General features: G+C 26.9%; 2 protein-coding genes across 8 annotated transcripts in view; one reads left to right on the top strand and one right to left on the bottom strand.

Annotated features, from left to right (window-relative positions):
• Positions 1–6,910: 6,910 nt before the first annotated feature.
• MED20 (Mediator complex subunit 20) lies at positions 6,911–8,165 on the top strand. 3 transcript variants are annotated; one of them, XM_075302699.1, is made up of 2 exons: positions 6,911–7,027; positions 7,290–8,165. In XM_075302699.1, the coding sequence occupies exon 2, from the start codon at positions 7,368–7,370 to the stop codon at positions 8,088–8,090; it is 723 nt and encodes a 240-aa protein (XP_075158814.1). In that variant the 5' UTR covers positions 6,911–7,027; positions 7,290–7,367; the 3' UTR covers positions 8,091–8,165. The 3 variants fall into 3 exon arrangements, with proteins under 3 accessions (XP_075158814.1, XP_075158816.1, XP_075158815.1); XM_075302701.1 differs by lacking the exon at positions 6,911–7,027 and adding an exon at positions 7,034–7,227; XM_075302700.1 differs by lacking the exon at positions 6,911–7,027 and adding an exon at positions 7,034–7,236.
• Positions 8,166–11,081: 2,916 nt separating this feature from the next.
• The window catches only part of Ctr1A (Copper transporter 1A), a 36,817-nt gene continuing 25,181 nt past the window's right edge, over positions 11,082–22,717 (bottom strand). For 4 of the 5 annotated variants that reach the window (XM_075302694.1, XM_075302695.1, XM_075302696.1 and 1 more), the window contains 2 exons: positions 19,026–19,055; positions 11,082–11,975 (listed from right to left, as the gene is read on the bottom strand). In XM_075302694.1, the coding sequence (XP_075158809.1) occupies positions 11,774–11,975; positions 19,026–19,055 (232 nt within the window). In that variant the 3' untranslated portion in view covers positions 11,082–11,773. The remainder of the gene's footprint in view (positions 11,976–19,025; positions 19,056–22,717) is intronic. The other variant, XM_075302698.1, reaches the window with a different exon arrangement.

Genomic DNA, 22,717 nt, shown 5'->3' with positions numbered 1-22,717 from the left:
GGCCTTATGCTGGAATTTAAACGCTGAAAACAGAAAAGCGGTCAACGTTTGCTGAAATTGTAAAGTTTTACTTCTTTTTTCAGTTCGATTGTCCTAAAGTATGCATTCGATTAGGTTAGATAAAGTGGCAGCGCTAGTGGTAAGTTTACCGCCAAAATTAAAAATAAATAATTTTACTATAAACCGCTCACCCTTGTTGGACATACTATATATTAAATATAAAATAAAAATTTTAAGCTTCCCAAAGTCGATATGGTTGGTTATTTACAATACTTGATATAGATTTCGTTGACTTGCAGCTTTCACTTACCGAAGCCGTCTAGATGAATTCTCCACTAACGGCACCCGACCACAGTTGTCACTCGTCCAAAAAATAATCTACCAAAATTTGAATCATTTTTTTTTATTTCTGTAGAAAATTTTGTCCAAATTTTATTCCTATAGAAAAGTTTGCCAAATTTTATGTCTACAGAAAATTTAGTCAACATTTTATTTCTATAAAAAATTTTGCCAAAATTTTTTTTTTATAGAAAATTTTTTCAAAATGTTATTCCACAGAAACTTTTGTCAAAATTTTATTTCTAAAGATATTTTTCTAAAAATGTTTTTCTATAGAAAATTTTGTCAAAAATTTATTTCTATAGAAATTTTTGTCAAAATTTTATTTCTAAAGATATTTTTCTAAAAATGTTTTTCTATAGAAAATTTTGTCAAAAATTTATTTCTATAGAAAATTTTGTCAAAAATAGAAATACTACAGCAAATTTTGTCAAAAATTTATTTCTATAGAAATTTTTGTCAAAATTTTATTTTTATAGGAAATTTTGTCAAGAATTTATTTCTATAGAAAATTTTGTCAAAATTTTATTTCTATAGGAAATTTTTTCAAGAATTTATTTCTGTAGAAAATTTTGTCAAAATTTTATTTCTATAGAAAATTTTGTCAAAATTTTATTTTTATAGAAAATTTTAACAAAATTTTATGTCTATAGAAAATTTTGTCAAAATTTTATTTCTATAGAAAATTTTGTCAATATTTATTTTTGTAGCAATTTTTGTTAAAATTTTTTTTCTATAGAAATTTTTGTCAAGAATTTATTTCTATAGAAAATTTTGTCAAAATTTTATTTCTATAAAAAATTTTGGCAAAATTTTATTTCTATAAAAAATTTTGACAAATTTATTTCTATAAAAAATCTTGCAGTCTATAGGGCTTTGCCCAAATAAATTTGACAAACATTCTTTTCCTCTGTTGGTTAAGCTACTCTTGTAGTTTAGTCAATGTATGGTTTTAAGCTGAAATAAAAAAACAACAACAATGCTTAAAGAACAAAACCAACAATAACAAAACAAAACAAATGGAAAAAGAAGAGGAGGCACGCTCAAAATAAACCCAGCCATGTGAATTCAAATCGATGATTTGACAGTGGCATAGGAAAAGAGATATGTTTGTTTCGAGTTTATTTCGGCATAAGCCGGCTATCAATGTAAAACCTTTTTTCGGAGGGTTCAAGTGTGGTTTTTGTTGGGTTTAATAAACTGCCTGAATTTATTCTGATAATTGGTTGATAGTTTTGCTGCAAGTAGAGGATGCTGATGAGGAATGTGGTAATTCCGAAACGTGCGTCCATCCAACCATCTTGCAGTCTATAGGGCTTTGCCCAAATAAATTTGACAAACATTCTTTTCCTCTGTTGGTTAAGCTACTCTTGTAGTTTAGTCAATGTATGGTTTTAAGCTGAAATAAAAAAACAACAAAATTTCATTCCTATAGAAATATTTGTCAAAATTTTATTTGTATAGATAATTGTGTCACAATTTTATTTCTCTAAAAACTTTTGTCAAAATTTCATTACTATAGAACATTTTGTCAAAATTTTATTTCTGTAGAAAATTTTGTCAAAGTTTTTGTTCTATAAAAAACTTTGTCAAAATTTTATTTCTATAGAAAATGTTGTCAAAGTTTTATTTCTGTAGAAAATTATGACAAAATTTTTTTTTTATAGAAAAATTTGTCAAGATTTTATTTCTATAGAAAATTATGTCAAAATTTTATTTTTATAGAAAAATTTGCCAAAAGTTTATCAAAATTTTAGTTTTATAGAAAAATTTAACAAAATTATATTTCTTTAGAAAATGTTTTCAAAATATTTTTCTATAGAAAATTTTCTCAAAATGTTTTTCCATAGATATTTTTCTCAAAATTCTTCTATAGAAATTTTGTCAAAATCCTATTTCTGTAGAAAATTTTGTCAAAGTTTTTGTTCTATAAAAAACTTTGTCAAAGTTTTATTTCTATAGAAAATTTTGTCAAAGTTTTATTTCTGCAAAAAAATTGTATCAAAATTTTATTTTTATAGAAAATTTTGTAAAAATTTTATTTCTATAGAATTTTTATTTTTATAGAAAATTTTATTTTTATAGAAAATTTTACCAAAATTTTATTTTTATAGAAAATTTTGCCAAAAGTTTGTCAAAATTGTAGTTTTATAGAAAATTTTGCAAAAATTTTATTTCTTTAGAAAATTTTTTTCAAAATATTTTCTCAAAATTTTTGTCAACATTTTATTTCTATAGAAAATTTTGTCAAGAATTTATTTCTATAGAAAATATTGTCAAAATTTTGTTTCTAAAGAAAATTTTGTCAAAATTGTATTTCTATAGAAAATTTTGTCAAAATTGTATATTTATAGACAATGTTGTCAAAAATTTATTTCTTTAGAAAATTTTGTCAAAAATTTATTTCTATAGCAAATTTTGTTAAAAATGTATTTCTATAGAAATTTTTATCAAAATTTTATTTCTATAGAAAGTTTTGACAAGAATTTATTTCTATAGAAAATTGTGTCAAAATTTTATTTCTATAGAAATATTTGTCAAAATTTTATTTGTAAAGGAAATTGTGTCACAATTTTATTCCTCTAAAAACTTTTGTCAAAATTTCATTACTATAGAAAATTTTGTCAAAATTTTATTTCTATGATTTTTATCTCATAATCTCGGCTGTAGGTCTATAAATTAAACTCGAAATTGTTGGTTTCTAGTTTTTTATTTTCCGATATTTCGGTTGACTTCGTCAGACCGTTTTCAAGGCTACAAATTACAAAATTAAACAAAAGTTAATTACAAAATTCACAAATTAAAGTCAAACTATTGTAATTTACATTTTATCCGATGTCTTGTTACTTCGCTGTCTGGTTTTCTACTGGTGATCACTTTCTCCTGTGTTTTTGTATCGTATGTCGATATATTCTCGCGCAGTTCTCAATATCTTTTTTATAGTTTATTCTCTCGTTAGTGGGAGTGTTAATTATGTGTAACATTTCCAGAGTAAATCTTCGTCTGTAGTTGTTTTCCTTGCATAGGATTTTTACGTTATTAAAGTTAGGTTTGTGACCAGTCAATGTACAGTGGGCCGCAAGTGCTGTTTTTTGTTCCATTGGTTTGTCTGTTGTTTTTATATCCGATTTATGTGAAGACAATCTTGTTTTTAATTTTGTCATTGTCGTACCAATATATGTCTTTTGGCATAAGTTGGATTTGTCACCGTTGCATTTTATCTTATATACTACGTTGTGTTGGTCTTCATTCTTAATTTTTGTTTTTGTTTTACTAAATAATCCGTTGACAGTGTTTGTAGTTTTTGACGCGAGTTGATATTTTTCTTTATTGTATATGTCAGACTTGGACAGTCTCTCGGAGAAGTTTGGTATATATGTCACTGGTTTGTATATTTTTGAATCCTTTTTCTTGGTCAATTCTCGGTTGTTGTGTAGGTTGGCTTTTACTTTCGATAAGAGTTGATATATCGTTCGTTGTGGGAAATTGTTGTCTTGGAGAATTCGTTTAATTTTATTTTCATTTTCAGAATGAAATTCTGTATCACTAATATTAAATATCCTTCGTATGAAATTTGTCGCTGTATTGATTATTATACGTTTACTGTGCTTAGAGTAAAAATTGAGCAGTCTCCCAGAAGCCGTTGGTTTTTGGTACAAATTTAGTCTCAGTTGGCTTCCTTGTCTATGTATTATTACGTCAAGATATGGTAGTTTATTGTCCTGTTCTAATTCCTTTGTAAATTGAATTTGTCTATTAAATGAGTTTAAGGCCTTTAGTGTTTCGTCGACTTCTGATTTTTTTTATTTCTTTAGAAAAGTTTTGTCAATATTTTATTTTTATAGAAAATTATGTCAATATTTTATTTTATAGAAAAATTTGCCATAAGTTTGTTAAAATTTTTGGTTTTATAGAAAATTTTACCAAATTTTTTTTTTCTTTAGAAAATAATTTCAAAATATTTTTCTATAGAAAATTTTCTCAAAATTTTTTTCTATAGATATTTTTCTCAAAATGTTTTCTATAGAAAATTTTCTCAAAATTTTTCTATAGAAATTTTGTCAAAATCCTATTTCTGTAGAAAATTTTGTCAAAGTTTTTGTTCTATAAAAAACTTTGTCAAAATTTTATTTCTATAGAAAATATTGTCAAAGTTTTATTTCTGTAGAAAAATTTTGTCGAAATTTTATTTTTATAGAAAATTTTGTCAAAATTTTATTTCTATAGAAAATTATGTACATTTTTTTTATAGAAAAAATTGCCAAAAGTTTGTCAAAATTTTAGTTTTATAGAATATTTTGCCAAAATTTCATTTCTTTAGAATATTTTTTCAAAATATTTTTCTATGGAAAATTTTCTCAAAATGTTTTCCGATAGATATTTTTCTCAAAATGTTTTCAAAATTTTTCTATAGAAATTTTGTCAAAATCCTATTTCTGAAACATTTTTAAGTATTTTGCAAAATATACAAAAATATCAAGAATTCTACCAAACAGTAAAAAATTACCATTATTGGTAGAACCGAAATATGGCAACCGTGTTGCCGACTTTTAGTGTTTTCTTTTTAAATCTGATATCTGGCAACACTATACGTACTAAGTACCAATAAACACAAACGCTTGAAAAATGCTAAATTTCAACAATTTATCAAACATTTTTTCAAAGGATTAGGGTAATATTCAAGTTGAGAAATTGTTGAGAAAATCGCGTTCTCAACAAAAAACAGACATTACCCACAACAGTGAAATTCAACACATTAGCAATAATAAAGGGTGATTTGTTAAGAGCTTGATAACTTTTTTTTAAAAAAAAACGCATAAAATTTGCAAAATCTCATCGGTTCTTTATTTGAAACGTTAGATTGGTCCATGACATTTACTTTTTGAAGATAATTTCATTTAAATGTTGACGCCGGCTGCGTCTTAGGTGGTCCATTCGGAAAGTCCAATTTTGGGCAACTTTTTCGAGCATTTCGGCCGGAATAGCCCGAATTTCTTCGGAAATGTTGTCTTCCAAAGCTGGAATAGTTGCTGGCTTATTTCTGTAGACTTTAGACTTGACGTAGCCCCACAAAAAATAGTCTAAAGGCGTCAAATCGCATGATCTTGGTGGCCAACTTACCGGTCCATTTCTTGAGATGAATTGTTCTCCGAAGTTATCCCTCAAAATGGCCATAGAATCGCGAGCTGTGTGGCATGTAGCGCCATCTTGTTGAAACCACATGTCAACCAAGTTCAGTTCTTCCATTTTTGGCAACAAAAAGTTTGTTAGCATCGAACGATAGCGATCGCCATTCACCGTAACGTTGCGTCCAACAGCATCTTTGAAAAAATACGGTCCAATGATTCCACCAGCGTACAAACCACACCAAACAGTGCATTTTTCGGGATGCATGGGCAGTTCTTGAACGGCTTCTGGTTGCTCTTCACTCCAAATGCGGCAATTTTGCTTATTTACGTAGCCATTCAACCAGAAATGAGCCTCATCGCTGAACAAAATTTGTCGATAAAAAAGCGGATTTTCTGCCAACTTTTCTAGGGCCCATTCACTGAAAATTCGACGTTGTGGCAGATCGTTCGGCTATTCATGATGAAATGTCAAAGCATACTGAGCATCTTTCTCTTTGACACCATGTCTGAAATCCCACGTGATCTGTCAAATACTAATGCATGAAAATCCTAACCTCAAAAGAATCACCCTTTATCTCAAGAGTTATCCTCAAATTGAAATGCATCGCTACTCAATAATTTGTCAAACAATTTTCGATGCGAATCAAATTCAAAATTAACATCGTTGCAAATACTTTTCAACCTAAATTTGTATGAATGATATCCCCACTTCAAATTGAAAGTCAAAGCCAAAATTCTATGAATTTTGTATAATTTATTCATTTTCACCAAAATAAAATATATAATATTACACTACACTACATAATACACTACAATACCAATTGATAAATGATAATCTTATTAAACATTTCAACAAATAAGAAAAAAAAACAAACAACAAAACTTTAAATATCTTAAACATTATTAGTAAACACTTTTGCATTGATCATTCGATTTCCTTCTTGTTGGTGTCATAAAACAGCATTAAAATGTATTAACATGCGGGCAATTTGAAATTAGGAACGTACTGGACCGCGTGTTAGAATTGATTTCCAGCAGAAGGAATTCACAATTCACTTCCTTAAAGTTTTATTTCATTTTTTATTTTCACTTACCTATTTTTATAAACTATTTGGTTATTTGTCTAAAATTTTCCATTTTTTTAATTTCTTGCAAGACCACGAACTTCGTTGCACAAATAAGTATTGAAAACCACATGGTTTTTTCGTTGCATTTTAGGGTAGTGTTTTGTCAAAGTTTTCTCATATTATCTTCAACACCTTTTCAAAGATTTCGTCAACATTTTAGCAAATTGTAAGTAATTCGCAAACAATTTGAAGATGTATTAAAGATGAGCTATTTCAAGTCAAGTTGAATTTATGTTGAAAATTATATTTACCCTCAAACTGGAAAGTTGTTGCATTTGAAAAACGCTCATCCTGTGTTTATTGGGAACTGTGTGTTTACATTTTGCTAAAAATGAAATCTGGCAACCCGAGTTCATTAAAACATCCCTGGTTTAATTTTGTTATTTTTCTTGTTTTTGCAAAACAACTACCAAAATCCAGAAGTTCTTCAAGGTATGTAAATATATCTATTCTCGGAGAGATCCCTTAGGAAAAATTCGACAGCATTAAAAGCGATAGCTCTTAAACATAATTAATTATAACTCTTGGTGTTAAAGTAAAGCATGGTTAAAGCAAGCGGTTAACCGGCGTTCTGCTCAAGAGTGTAGTTCATGGAATCATCATTGTTTGGAACATCGTGGATCTTTTATATTGTTTGTCAAGTACATTTTATAATTTTTATGCTATTTTACTTTTACAATTGTATATTTTACAGATTTTGTGACACTTATCATGATTCTATAAATCTGGAGACCTATTAAGATTATTCCATAACTTTTATTGAGACTGCAAAATGGGAGTAACTGTTCTTCAACCCTATCAAATCCCCGAAGGTAAAACTGGAGCACAAGCTATTGATTTTCTAACAAAGCGTCTATTGGCTTTGGGTGCCGTGCACACTGGTCAATTTTTGGTTGATTGTGAAACATACATCTCGGCCCCGCAACATGGTCCATCGAAAGCGGTACATGCCCTACACAATTCAGAATATCCTGTAACAACATTCTCGATACTTGATACCGGTACTGGTAAACAAATCCCTTTAGTAGCTGATAATCTCTTTGATTTGCTTATGCTGAAAATGACCTCGGTTTATACATCAAAGAAACAAACGAAAATCGAATCTAAAGGAGCTCGTTTTGAATATGGAGATTTTCTCATTAAACTGGGCTCCGTTACAATGATGGAAAATTTCAAAGGCATCCTTATTGAAATTGAATATCGTCCTTGTGTTGTTCTATTATATTGTTGGGAAATGATACGAGAAGTTCTGCAAAGTTTCCTCGGTGTCACAGTACCCAAAGAGTATCCATCATATTTTACACCGCAACCTGTAGTTAATGCGATGGGTCAACAACAATTACACGCCAAACAGAATGATATTTATGAACCTATCGATACGATAAATCAATATTTAGAACATTTTACGAACTATCGTAAACAGAATATAATGCCACAGGTGTCGACACAGTCATCGTCAAATATTTCCATGAATACTGGTATGAGAGTACCGTAGATGGTGAAGTATTTGGAACTTTTTGTGTTTGTATTGTAGATAGGCTAAGAAAATAAATTTAAATGTGTAAACATATTTTTTTGTATCTCTTTTTATAATTCATTTTTCAAACGAACAATAGTGATCTCTAATGGTAAAATCATAATTAATAACCAAATGCAGTAGAGGAATAGGGAATTTTTAAAAAAAATGCAAAGCTGAGAATGGGATCTAAAAAGGTGCAAGCATTTCCAAACAATATTTAAAAAAAAGTACCGACCGACGAATCGGCCTCGGCATTCGACCAAAAAATTATAATCACCTGAAGCATACAATTTTTAAATAATTTATTTCATTTGCTTTTCGTGATTTCATCGCAATGTGAACACCGTTTGGACTCGGCTAGGAAGAGTAGTTCCCTTGTCATTAAGCTAACCAAAGAATCGTGCAGTACTCATTGATAATAGAGAAGTTCACCGCTTGTGATACCACAATGGACCCTAAACTAACGGGCTGCTACTATACCTAAGCTAACAAAACCTTCGTGAGATATTTGCTATAATATCACATTAAAATTAAAGTGGACACCTCCCAAATGTGGACAAATTTAAAACGTGATTTTCCACTTCGGAGAGATTTCAGTCTATATGAATTTTTTACTGACTGAAAGAGATGACAGCAGACATCGACTTTTGTTTTTAGCTGATTTTTTTTCTATAATTGTAAACAGCTCTTTTAACTTGTTTCAGTAAAAAAATCGTCCTCGTATCATCTGGCCCAATAAGGCACTTTATCATCGTACCAACTTACTCGCCAAATGAGGAAATGGTTAATTTTTGCTATTTGAAGCACACTGAGATTTTGCTTTCAAGGAGAAAATTAACTTCAATAAACGGACTAACACGAGGTACATATTATTTATATATAAAATGTTAAAATTTTATTTCTATGGAAAATTTTGCCAAAATTTAATTTCTATACAAAATTTTATAAAAATATTATTTCTATACTAAATTTTGTCAAAATTTTATTTCTATAGAAAACTTGTCAAAAATTTATTCCTATTGAAAATTTGGTAAAATTTTATTTCTATAGAAAATTTTGTCAAAATTTTATTTCTATAGAAAACTTTGTCTAAATTTTATTTCTATAGAAAATTTTGTCAAAATTTTATTTCTATAGAAAATTTTGTCAAAATTTTATTTCTATAGAAAATTTGTTAAAAATTTTATTTCTATAGAAAATTTTGTCAAAATTTTATTTCCATAGAAAATTTTTTTTCTATAGAAAATTTGTTAACAATTTTATTTCTATAGAAAATTTTGTCAAAATTTTATTTCTATAGAAATTTTTGTCAAAATTTTATTTCTATAGAAAATTTTGTCAAAATTATATTTCTATAGAAAATTTTGTCAAAATCTTATTTCTATAGAAAATTTTGTCACAATTTTATTTCTATAGAAAATTTTGTCACAATTTTATTTCTATAGAAAATGTTGTCTAAATTTTATTTCTATAGACAATTTTGTCAAAATTTTATTCCCATAGAAATTTTTTTTCTATAGAAAATTTGTTAACAATTTTATTTCTATAGAAAATGTTGTCAAAATTTTATTTCTATAGAAATTTTTGTCAAAATTTTATTTCTATAGAAAATTTTGTCAAAATTATATTTCTATAGAAAATTTTGTCAAAATTTTATTTCTACAGAAAATTTTGTCAAAATATTATTTCTATAGAAAATTTTGTCATAAGTAGAGGATGTTGATGAGGAATGTGGTGATTCCGAAACGTGCGTCCATCCAACCATCTTGCAGTATATAGGGCTTTGCCTAAATAAATTTGACAAACATTCTTTTTCTCTGTTGGTTAAGCTACACTTGTAGTTTAGTCAATCTATGGTTTTAAGCTGAAATCAAAAACAACAAAATGATTGACGAATAAATCAACAATAACAAAACAAAAAAATTATTTCTATAGAAAATTTTGTCAAAATTTTATTTCTATAGAAAATTTTGTCAAAATTTTATTTCTATAGAAAATTTTGTCAAAATTTTATTTCTATAGAAAATTTTGTCAAAATTTTATTTCTATAGAAAATTTTGTCAAAATTTTATTTCTATAGAAAATTTTGTCAAAATTTTATTTCTATAGAAAATTTTGTCATAAGTGGAGGATGCTGATGAGGAATGTGGTAATTCCGAAACGTGCGTCCATCCAACCATCTTGAGTATATATAGGGCTTTGCCTAAATAAATTTGACAAACATTATTTTTCTCTATTGGTTAAGCTACACTTGTAGTTTAGTCAATGTATGGTTTTAAGCTGAAATCAAAAACAACAAAATGATTGGCGAATAAACCAACAATAACAAAACAAAAAAATTATTTCTATAGAAAATTTTGTCAAAATTTTATTGCTATCGAAAATTTTGTCAAAATTTTATTTCTATAGAAAACTTTGTCTAAATTTTATTTCTATACAAAATGTTGTCTAAATTTTATTTCTATAGAAAATTTTGTCAACATTTTATTTCTATAGAAAATTTGTCAAAATTTTATTTCTATACAATATTTTGTCAAAATTTTATTTCTATAGAAAATTTTGTCAAAATTTTATTTCTATAGAATATTTTGTCAAAATTTTATTTCTATAGAAAATTTTCTCAAAATTTTATTTCTATAGAAAATTTTGTCAAAATTGTATTTCTATAGAAAATTTTGTCAAAATTTTATTTCTTTAGAAAATTTTGTCAAAATTTCATTTCTATAGAAAATTTTGTCAACATTTTATTTCTATAGAAAATTTTGTCAAAATTGTATTTCTATAGAAAATTTTGTCAAAATTGTATTTCTATAGAAAATTTTGTCAAAATTTTATTTCTATAGAAAATTTTGTCAAAATTTTATTTATATAGAAAATTTTGTCAAAATCATCAGGAATTCTACCGACAACCGTGCTACCAATCCAATCCAATAAAAAAAAAAAACACTTATGAAACCTTTGCCGCAATAGTTTTTATATAGTAAAATGTTTTTATTGTACATGCTTTCTTTTTTAACTTAACAAACTTAAATGATTTATCTATAATGTTTGTATATAAATTTTTTAACAGTAATAGAAAAAAATAATAGTGTAGTATTTGTCTATATAACAATATCCAGCTTTTTTTACAAATTCACAGTTTATATCATAAAAATTATCTTAAACTTAGTCTTAAGAGAATTTCAATATTTCGATAATTTGAGCAATTAACACCGATATCGCCATAACTATTCATCACTAGCACGCTGGGTATGGGGTCAATGCTGTAGAGAATTTATCCAAATGTTATAGTAATCGGATTATAATTGTTCCATATTTTTGTTGTTTGTTTTGTTTTTTTTTGTTTTTTTACAATAATATATATAAAGCATTTTGCTTAGGTTTTGTTGTTGTTGTTGTAAATCAGCAAAATTTCATTTCCTATAGAGAACTCTTGGAATCCTGGAAGTTTTCATAGTTTATATTATGTGGAGTTGTTTTTGTGTTTTTTGTTTTTGTGGGGGTTTGGGTTGCTTCGCAAAATATAGTTTTCGTGATTATTGTGTGTCATCGTTTATAAGTAGCTGACGTTGTATTGATGCTACATTATCTCGCGCCAATGGCATTCCAATTCTTGGTCGCCAAGCTGTTGTTTCCCAACATTCAAAATTTGTCTTTTGCTAGTGACAGTGTTCAGTAACATCCACAATTACGGATTTCTTCCAACAGAATAGGAAATAGCCCACCGCAGCACCCACCACAACAGCCAAACATAGCCATACATTGTAGGTCATAAAGATTAACATAAGCAAAAAGGATACAGTGACCTGCACCATATGTAAACCCGTTTGAATGAAGTGATTCAGAGAGAACATTGTTGGTCTGAAATTACATAGGGGAGGTAATTAGTTTTGATTTTTTAATAGTAAACAAAAATAGTATAATAAAATTACGACAATTATACATTTATAATTTTTTAATAATAAACAACATATAATAAAATAAATTTATAAATAGGGTTTTAGTTTATTGCATGTGACATTCTATTAGATTTGCTGTTATTTTAAAGATAACGAAAAATTATTAAACATGCAGACAATTATAAATCAAATTAATTTTTTTATTTAATTATTAGAAATGTGAAAGTTTATCACATTAGGGCAGGTACTATGTTCGCTTTTCGCGTTGAAATTATTGAAATAGTTCGATTTAAAACAGATAATTTAGCTCAATTTATACGCACTCTCTTATCATCTACACAGAAAAAATATTTTCGTCCTCAAACACGAAATTAATTGAGTAATTAATCCAGTTAATTTTGTAATTGAATTTTGTTTTAATTAAAAAATTAGCAGATTTATTTTTTAAAGTTTAGTGAATGAGCTAAATTTTAATTGGAAAAATTTCGGTTATTTTTTTTTTTTTTGTAGATTTCGTCAGGAATATGTTTGTGTTCATTTTAAATTTTAATTATTTTAGCAAAAGCAATTGGGAAAATAAAATGATTTCAACTCGAAAACCGAACATAATAAGGGCCTTTACAGTGTGGCTGATATGCTATCATTTCTAAACCGCTCGTCTATTCCAGTAAAAGTTCATTTTATTCTTCACAAGCTTACAAAAGCATTTTAATCTATTGCATCCGGAAGTAAGTTGTTTGTGATGGAATTCAAGTGTCATAGTCACGGTTGCTACTGTTGGTAGAATTCTACAAAAAAAATTGTAGATTTTTTACTGTTTGATAGATTGAGAAAAATCTTGATGTTTTGGTAGATTTTGTAAAACATTTCTCTCCATCTAGGAGACACTTCAATTTTCTATAGAAATAAAATTTTCAATAGAAATAAAATTTTGACAAAATTTTCTATATATATAAAATTTTGACAAAATTTTCTATATATATAAAATTTTGACAAAATTTTCTATATATATAAAATTTTGACAAACTTTTCTATAGAAATAAAATTTTGACAAACTTTTCTATAGAAATAAAATTTTGACAAAATTTTCTATAGAAATAAAATGTTGACGAAATCTTCTATAGAAATAAAATTTTGACAAAATTTTCTATAGAAATAAAATTTTGACAAAATTTTCTATAGATAAAAAATTTTGACAAAATTTTCTATAGATATAAAATTTTGACAAAATTTTCTATAGATATAAAATTTTGACACAATTTTCTATAGATATAAAATTTTGACAAAATTTTCTATAGAAATAAAACTTTGACAAAAATTTCTATAGAAATAAAATTTTGGCGAAATTTTTATGGAAATAAAATGTTGACAAAATTTTCTATAGATATAAAATTATGACAAAATTTTCTATAGAAAAATTAATTTTATATATATATATATATAAAATTTTGACAAAATTTTCTATAGAAATAAAATTTTGACAAAATTTTCTATAGATATAAAATTTTGACAAAATTTTCTATAGAACTAAAATTTTAACAAAATTTTCTATAGAAATAAAATTTTGACAAAATTTTCGATAGAAATAAAATTTTGACAAAATTTTCGATAGAAATAAAATTTTGACAAACTTTTCTATAGAAATAAAATTTTGACAAAATTTTCTATAGAAATAAAATGTTGACGAAATCTTCTATAGAAATAAAATTTTGACAAAATTTTCTATAGAAATAAAATTTTGACAAAATTTTCTATAGATAAAAAATTTTGACAAAATTTTCTATAGATATAAAATTTTGACAAAATTTTCTATAGATATAAAATTTTGACACAATTTTCTATAGATATAAAATTTTGACAAAATTTTCTATAGAAATAAAACTTTGACAAAAATTTCTATAGAAATAAAATTTTGGCGAAATTTTTATGGAAATAAAATGTTGACAAAATTTTCTATAGATATAAAATTATGACAAAATTTTCTATAGAAAAATTAATTTTATATATATATATATATAAAATTTTGACAAAATTTTCTATAGAAATAAAATTTTGACAAAATTTTCTATAGATATAAAATTTTGACAAAATTTTCTATAGAACTAAAATTTTAACAAAATTTTCTATAGAAATAAAATTTTGACAAAATTTTCGATAGAAATAAAATTTTGACAAAATTTTCGATAGAAATAAAATTTTGACAAAATTTTCTATAGAAATAAAATTTTGACAAAATTTTCTATAGAAATAAAATTTTGACAAAATTTTCTATAGAAATAAAATGTTGACGAAATCTTCTATAGAAATAAAATTTTGACAAAATTTTCTATAGAAATAAAATTTTGACAAAATTTTCTATAGATATAAAATTTTGACAAAATTTTCTATAGATATAAAATGTTGAGAAAATTTTCTATAGATATAAAATTTTGACAAAATTTTCGAAGATATAAAATTTTGGCAAAGTTTTCTATAGATATAAAATTTTGGCAAAATGTTCTATAGATATAAAATTTTGACAAAGTTTTCTATAGATTTAAAATTTTGACAAAATTTTCTATAGACATAAAATTTTGACAAAATTTTCTATAGACATAAAATTTTGACAAAATTTTCTATAGATATAAAATTTTGACAAAATGTTCTATAGATATAAAATTTTGACAAAATTTTCTATAGATATAAAATTTTGACAAAATTTTCTATAGATATAAAATTTTGACAAAATTTTCTATAGAAATAAAATTTTGACAAAATTTTCTATAGAAATAAAATGTTGACGAAATCTTCTATAGAACTAAAATTTTGACAAAATTTGCTAAGAAATAAAATTTTGAAAAATTTTTCTATGAAAATAAAGTTTTGCAAAGTAAGATTTTTTTGTTTGGTAGTTTTTGTAACATTTTCTCAAAAGTTTGGTCGATTATTTTTGGCTGGAGTCACACCTGTGGTCATAGTGTAATATTTGTTTTATATTTAACTGGGAAATCGAATGTGGCAATCGTCAAAGCTGTCCAGCATATAAATGTTTTATTTCTCATACCGTTGCTCGTTACTGTGATACTGGCATAGCGTCCAAAAAAAAAATGGACAAAAAATCGGTAAAGGCAACACCAAAAATAATCCTAAAAGTGAGGACCTGATTTGATTTAAATCAACTCCGCAGTTGTCGAAAACTTGCTCGTGACCTGAAATTATGGCGAGAATGGATGTGACACATTGAAAAAAAAGATTGGACTAAAGCCATTAAAGGTCCAAGAAGTGCAAGAGCTAACCCATGCACAAGAAAAGATTATATTTCGTCATAAATACTAATTGTAACTGAAAACATTAGAATAAGTATCGAAGACAGACTACTAACACGGTGGCCACTCGAACCATAAATAATCTACAATAATTTGGAGAGAATTATACAAAAAAAAAACTAACAAACAAAAAAAGTTTCTCTAGAAAATTTTGCCAAAATTTTATTTCTATTGAAAATTTTCTCAAAATTTTATTTCTTTAAAAAATTTTGTCAAAATTTTATTTCTATAGAAAATTTTGCCAAAATTTTATTTCCATAGAAATTTTTTTCAAAATTGTATTTCTATAGAATATTTTGTCAAAATTTTATTTCTATAGTAAATTTTGCCAAAAATGTTATTTCTATAGAAAATTTTGCCAAAATGTTATTTCTATAGAAAATTTTGCCAAAATTTTATTTCTATAGAAAATTTTGCCAACATCTTATTTCTATAGAAAATTTTGCCAAAATTTTATTTCTATAGAAAATTTTGCCAAATTTTATTTCTATAGGAAATTTTGTCAAAATTTTATTTCTATAGGAAATTTTGTCAAAATTTTATTTCTATAGGAAATTTTTTTCAAAATTTTATTTCTATAGAATATTTTGCCAAAATGTTATTTCTATAGAAAAATTTGCCAACATTTTATTTCTATAGCAAGTTTTTCCAGCAATTTATTTCTATAGAAAATTTTGCCAACATTCTATAGAAAATTTTGCCAAAATTTTATTTCTATAGAAAATTCACCAAAATTTTATTTCTATAGAAAATTTTTGCCAAAATTTTATTTCTATAGAAAATTTACCCAAAATTTTATTTCTATAGAAAATTTTGCCAACATTTTATTTCATTTATATTTTGGCAAAACTTTATTTCTATAGGAAATTTACCCAAAATTTTATTTCTATAGAAAATTTTGCCAACATTTTATTTCATTTATATTTTGGCAAAACTTTATTTCTATAGGAAATTTTGCCAAAATTTTATTTATATAGCAAGTTTTTCCAGCATTTTATTTCTATAGAAAATTATGCCAAAATTATATTTCTATAGAAAAATTTGCCAAAATTTTATTTCTTTAGACAATTTTATAAAAATTTTATTTGTATAGAAAATTTTGTCGAAATTTTATTCCTATAGAAAATTTCGTCGAAATTTCGTCTGCAATAGTATGAAGTGTATTCGGAGAAATATGAAGTTTTACAATATGTGTGCAAATAATAGGAAGAACTTTCAGAACACTCAGAAATTTCATCAAAATTACTAGAAATGAAATTAACATACAACTCATGCATTTAAGGGTATGCAAAAATAGCTTCTAGCAATTTGCTCGCGAAGGGTTATGGATAATATCATAAATACCGGAAAATAGTAAAAAAATTCATCGCGGATTTAGGTTTACATGCTGTGCCTCATGAAGAGGGGACACATATAGATATGCAAGAAGGTTTCCCATGCCCTTTTGAGTCATGGGCTTCAGAATTGCGAGCCTTATGAAACTGAAAAAATCGAAGTCACTTCATTTTCATTAAAATTACTGCACACTAGAAAAATCCGTCGAAAGTCAAAATTTTAACGACCATGGATCTCAAAAGCCAATTGACCTCCCAAATGAGTGTTTGAATAGCGCTGTGATAGACGCTCATTCATAACTATGTGTATATGTTTCATAAATTATATATAACATACTCATTGAATTGATAAAAATTCATAATACACATTATATCGATTAAGCAGACATTGCCACTTACTATGGACAATAAAACTGGAACACACAGAAAATCATAATTTTATTTTTATCTTATAAAATATTAAAGCAGACACAAAACATGCAATCATAACACATACTATACAAGACAAATGCACAGGGAAATAAATATTGCGTATTTACAAAAATAAACGGATAATCATGTATATAAAAAACAAAAGAAATAAAAAATAGAAGAAAATTTAAATGATTTTTCCTAATTTTTTTAATATATAGGAAGATATCTATATCTTATAAACATTTCCACAAGGAAATATAATGCGTCCTTAAGTTTGCTTAAAAAGTGGAATTTGTGATGAAAACAGGAAATCAGTTTTCTGGGTAAGAGGGTTTGGTCTTCAAAATCTTCGATTTTTCAATGAATTAAAATCATACTTTTATGAAACAGTATACGTCCCAACTGTTTTCCACAAAAATATTTTTTCAAATTATTAGAGTTTTCAAGTTATTAAAAGGGCAATAAAATAATTAAATTCCGCAATATAATATTTGCAATGAAATCTGTCATACATTTATTATTGCAATGGAAAAATATGTCTACACACAAAAAAATTTCTGATTCAATCACGAAATTAATTGATCTAATTAATTTTTTAATTGAAATGTCTTCAATAACGAAAAATATAGTATCAAGCACAGTTTTAAATGGACATAAAAACTTTTTTATTAATTTTTTTTTTGACTTGAAAATTTCAATTGATTTTTTAAATGATTCAATTAAAAATTTAATTGATGTTGATTGCAGAACTCAATTATTTTTTTGAATTAAAAACGAAACTATTTTCAATTACTTTCTTATCTGACTTTGTATTTTTAGTTTGATTAAAAAATTGATTGTTTGAAATAAATTTTTATTGAAAAATTTTATCACATTTTTAACTGAGTCTTCCGAGCTTGATTAAAAAGTTAATTGTTTCAATAAATTTTTTAATTTAAAATTTGTCAATGACAAGAAACCTTTATATTATAACCGAGTCTAAATGGCGTTTCACATTACGATTAAACTGAGCTGCAGTCAGAAATGTCAGCAGCATTAGTGAGAGGGAATAAACCATCGCAAAATAAACCTTTGGGTGTTTGGTCAAAACTGGGATTAAACCCACGAGACGTTGTATGTAAGGTGGCAATGTGGCTTTCTAATTATGCTAACATTGGTAAGAATATTATATCTCAGCTCAATCTGCCACTTTGAGATGTGCGCGTGACTGAAATTTCACTAACACTCGCGCACATTCATGAAGCAAAATATTTATTCACGCACGATACGTGTGGTAGCGAATCCCACTCACGCACATTCACGAAATGAAAACCCGTGAGTACGAACTACTTTTAAAGACTCACGTTCACGCACGATTCACGACAATTCACGCGATTCACGACAAATTAACGAGACTCACGATATTTTCCAAACGGAAATCAGCAAAGGTAACAAAATTCAAAAGTAGAATATAGTACTTCGAGAGTCAAATTAATTTCAGTGTGAATTAAATCTTAATTATTTTCGTGAGCGTGATTTTGCAGAGATTTTGTCCACGCACATTCACGAACCGATTTATTTCTCACGCACGACATTTTTATTTTAGTCTCATTCACGCACATTCACGAGAGTTGCTTTGGATTTTATTCACGACTGACGTGATTCACGCGTGTCACGCGCGCATCTCTAATTCATGCATACCCTAATTTGTTATAGGTCTTTTGCGTATATACCAAAATATACATGAATACTAAACAAAATATATATACATTTTATAAGGGAAAATTACAGTTTAAACAAAAATAAAAATTATTTTTTTATACAATAGAACACGAACTCAACTATTTTTTGCTTTTTGTTCAAAGAAATGTTCAATTTTAATTTACGCCCAAATTAAATAAAAAATTAGGGATTTTAAAAGTATTTAACATCTACTGAATTATTGCTTAGTAATGTATTTATTATATAAATAATACTTACGGTTGTTTATGTATAACTTCTCCGACATATCTATGGTTGAACATTACAAGGGATGAGTAGGAAAATGTTTATACAGTGAATTATGTGCATTTATGGGGAAAAAGCGATGGAATATGGCGGAATTTTTGTTTAATCCAGGAGAGAAAAAAAATGACACAAGAGACAAAAACAAATGTTTATGAATAAATATGTATAATACAATATAAAATATATATATATCACAAAAATTGATATAGTTGACAAAGGCCAACCTTTAAGGTACCGCTCACCACATTTATATTGAAAGTTTTAGATTTGTTTGCTGTAATAGGGACAATACTATAAAATCATTCCAAATTTGTTTGAGTATATCATCTGCTTTAGGGTAAATTCATATTTCAAGTTCGAAATCGGTTTTTTTTGGAAGGGGGTAGGGATTTAGTTCTTACACCATTACTCTTCTTTACAGGGATTTATATTTATAAGTTTGTACAAAATATGTAAAACTAAGGACGAAAGAAGATATACTTCTAGTGCCACGTAATAATCCACTAATTATCACTTTCTAAATGTATTTAATAATTTCTTCCTCCCATATGCATTGAAGATATTTTAAACAGACCCATTTTTGATTATTAAGACCAACAATATTGAATTTTTTGTTAACATGCATTTTTATATACGTCCTTCACTGTTTGAAAACTATTTACAAATAGGTATGAAATATATAAAGTAGGGAGTATACCACCATTCCTGCAGAATTGATGGCATCATCATTGACATTAAATTGCCAAAAATATACGTTTCTGCTAATTTATATTTTGTCAAAAAATTCCAAAGGCTGAATTAAAATTTTTGTATGGTTATCTATACTTGTACTAAATATTCTGTGTTCTTCCCATCTACATTATTTTTACTTTTTGAGGTATATTAACAAAGCGCACAATTTGGATGACCTTACTTGCCGCCAGTTTATCTAAAATTTGTGACAAATAACAAATTTTGAAATATTAAATTTTCATTCGATTTGTGTGTTATTCTTGGTTTTTTGTTCAACCATCATTGTTGTTTTTGATTTCAGCTTAAAACCATGCATTAGCTAAACTACAAGAGTTCCTTAACCATCAGAGGAAAAGTATGATTGTCAATTTTTTATGGGCAAAGCCCTATAGACTGCAAGACGGTAGGATGGACTGTTGTTTCGGAATTACCACATTCCTCATCAGTATCTACTTGTAGCAAAAAGGAAAAGAGATAGGCTTGTAAATTTGTTGAGGCAAAGCCGACTATCTAAAACATTTTTTTTCGGGAGTTTCAAGTGTAGTTCCCTATGAGTTCAGTAAATTACCCGAATTTATTCTGATAATTGGTTGATACTTTTGCTGCAAGTAGAGGATGCTGATGAGGACTGTGGTAATTTCGAGAAAAAAATATCACCAAAATATGTCCAATTAAAAAGTTAATTGAAGTTGAAATTTTTTTATTAATAAATTAATTGATACAATTTATACAATACTTTTTAAACAAGATAGAAACATTAACTTAATTATGTCAATGATTGAAAATTTTAAAATTTTTAATTAAGAAAATAATTCATACAATTAACTTTTTAATCAAATTCGGAAGACTGTCAGTTAAAAAATGTGATAAACATTTTTTAAATTTTTAATTAGAAATGTATTTCAAACAATCAATTGTTAATCAAACTAAAAAGTCTAAGCCAGAAAGTATTTGAAAATTGTTACATTTTTTAATTAAAAAATTAATTGAAATTTGCTAATGAAATTAATAAACTTTTTAACAATATTTTTTCTATGCCCAATTAAAACTGTGATTGAAACTATCATTTTCGTGATTGAAGACCCAGCAAAAAAATTTGGAAGTTCTTCCAAAGGCACAACTTTAAAAGCACTTCCAGAAGATGCACTCCCAATGATGTTCTTTATTTTAACTACCCAGGAAGTTCTTTTAATTCAATTTTTTATAACTTGTTTTTCATTTTTTTAATGGATAATTTTAACTTTTTTTTTGTTTCAAATAGGTTAAAAACAGAGTAAGAATTCATAAAATTGTACAAATCATTTAAAAAAATTATAAAAATTATTTATTTGACAAAATATCACAGAATTTTTTAATTCACATTAAAAACATTGAATTCGGATCACACTTAAAGAAGTGATGCAAATTCAGTGCAACGGCTGTTGAAATGGAGGACTTCCGTACTATGACTAGCCCATGTTAAATTCTTCGCTTCTGCGTCAATTTTGCACCACTTCCGGATCCAAAAAGAACATTTTCATTAATTTTTTGGCGACGCTTTTTTTGCTGGGGACATTTCAATTAAAAATTTAATTGGATCAATTCATTTCGTAATTGAATCAGATTTGTTTTTTTGTGTGCGTCCAACCATCTTGCAGTCTATAGGGCTTTGCCCAAATATATTCAATTTTCTTTAAAATGATGACAAAAAAGTATCGAAAAATTGCCTTCATATTTGATGGTAAGAATTGCGAACCATAACATATTTCCTAACATTTCGAAGGAAGCAGATTTCCTTTCACTTGTTGAACTATGTTTCAATTTGACTAACAATCTAAATTGGCATTTTGCCGATGTAGGCATTTTTCACACAAGATTATGTCGTGACAAATTTGTACAAGATCGATTAATAATGAGTGTAACATGACCATAGAAAAAAATATAAGATACCTATATATGCTACCAATATCTAAATTTGATCCGATTATTCCCAAACGGAAAACCCGCCGTGAGGCAATGGTTAGTGTATGCATACATAAAACGGACACCATTTTTTGTTTGTTTGGTATTTGGCTTTTTAAAAGTATTTATCGGACTTCGAATCAGCCTTTCTGTTTTCCCAATTTTTATACCCACCACCATAGAATGGTGACGGGGGTATAATAAGTTTGTCATTCCATTTGTAACACATCGAAATATCGATTTCCGACTATATAAAGTATATATATTCTTGATCAGGGAGAAATTCTAAGGCTGTCTGTCTGTTGTAATCCCGCTACAGTCTTCAACAATCGTGCTGAAATTTCGCACAAACTCGTCTTTTGTCTGCAGGTAGGTCAAGTTCGAAGATGGGCTATATCGGTCCAAGTTTTGATATAGTCCCCATGTAAACCGACCTCCCGATTTGGGGTCTTGGGCTTATAAAAACCTTAGTTTCTATCCAATTTGTCTGAAATTGGAAATCTAGAGGTATTTTAGCACCATAAAGAGGTGTGCCAAAAAATGGTGACTATCGGTCGATGTTTTGGTATAGCCCCCATATAGGCCGATTTCCCGATTTTACTTCTTGGGCTTCTAGAATCCGTAGTTATTATCCAATTTGGTTGAAATTTGAAATCTAGAGGTATTTTAGGACCATAAAGAGGTGTGCTAAAAATGGTGAGTATCGGTCCAGGTTTTGGTATATCCCCCATATAGACCGATCTCTATATGGGGGGTGTACTTCTAGAATCCGTAGTTTTATCCAATTTGCCTGAAATGAGAAATCTGCAGGTATTTTAGGACCTTAAATATGAGAGCCGAAAATGGCATGTATTGGTCCATGTTTTGGTTTATTTCCCAAATAGACCGATCTCCCGATTTTACTTCTTGGGCTTTTAGAAACCATAGTTTTTATCAAATTTGCATGAAATTTTAAATCTAGAAGTATTTTAGGAACATAAAGAGGTGTGCCG

This window comes from Haematobia irritans, chromosome 3 (assembly GCF_050003625.1).
Source record: "Haematobia irritans isolate KBUSLIRL chromosome 3, ASM5000362v1, whole genome shotgun sequence".
NCBI lineage: Eukaryota > Metazoa > Arthropoda > Insecta > Diptera > Muscidae > Haematobia > Haematobia irritans.
This window is presented reverse-complemented; position numbering and strand designations above follow the sequence as displayed.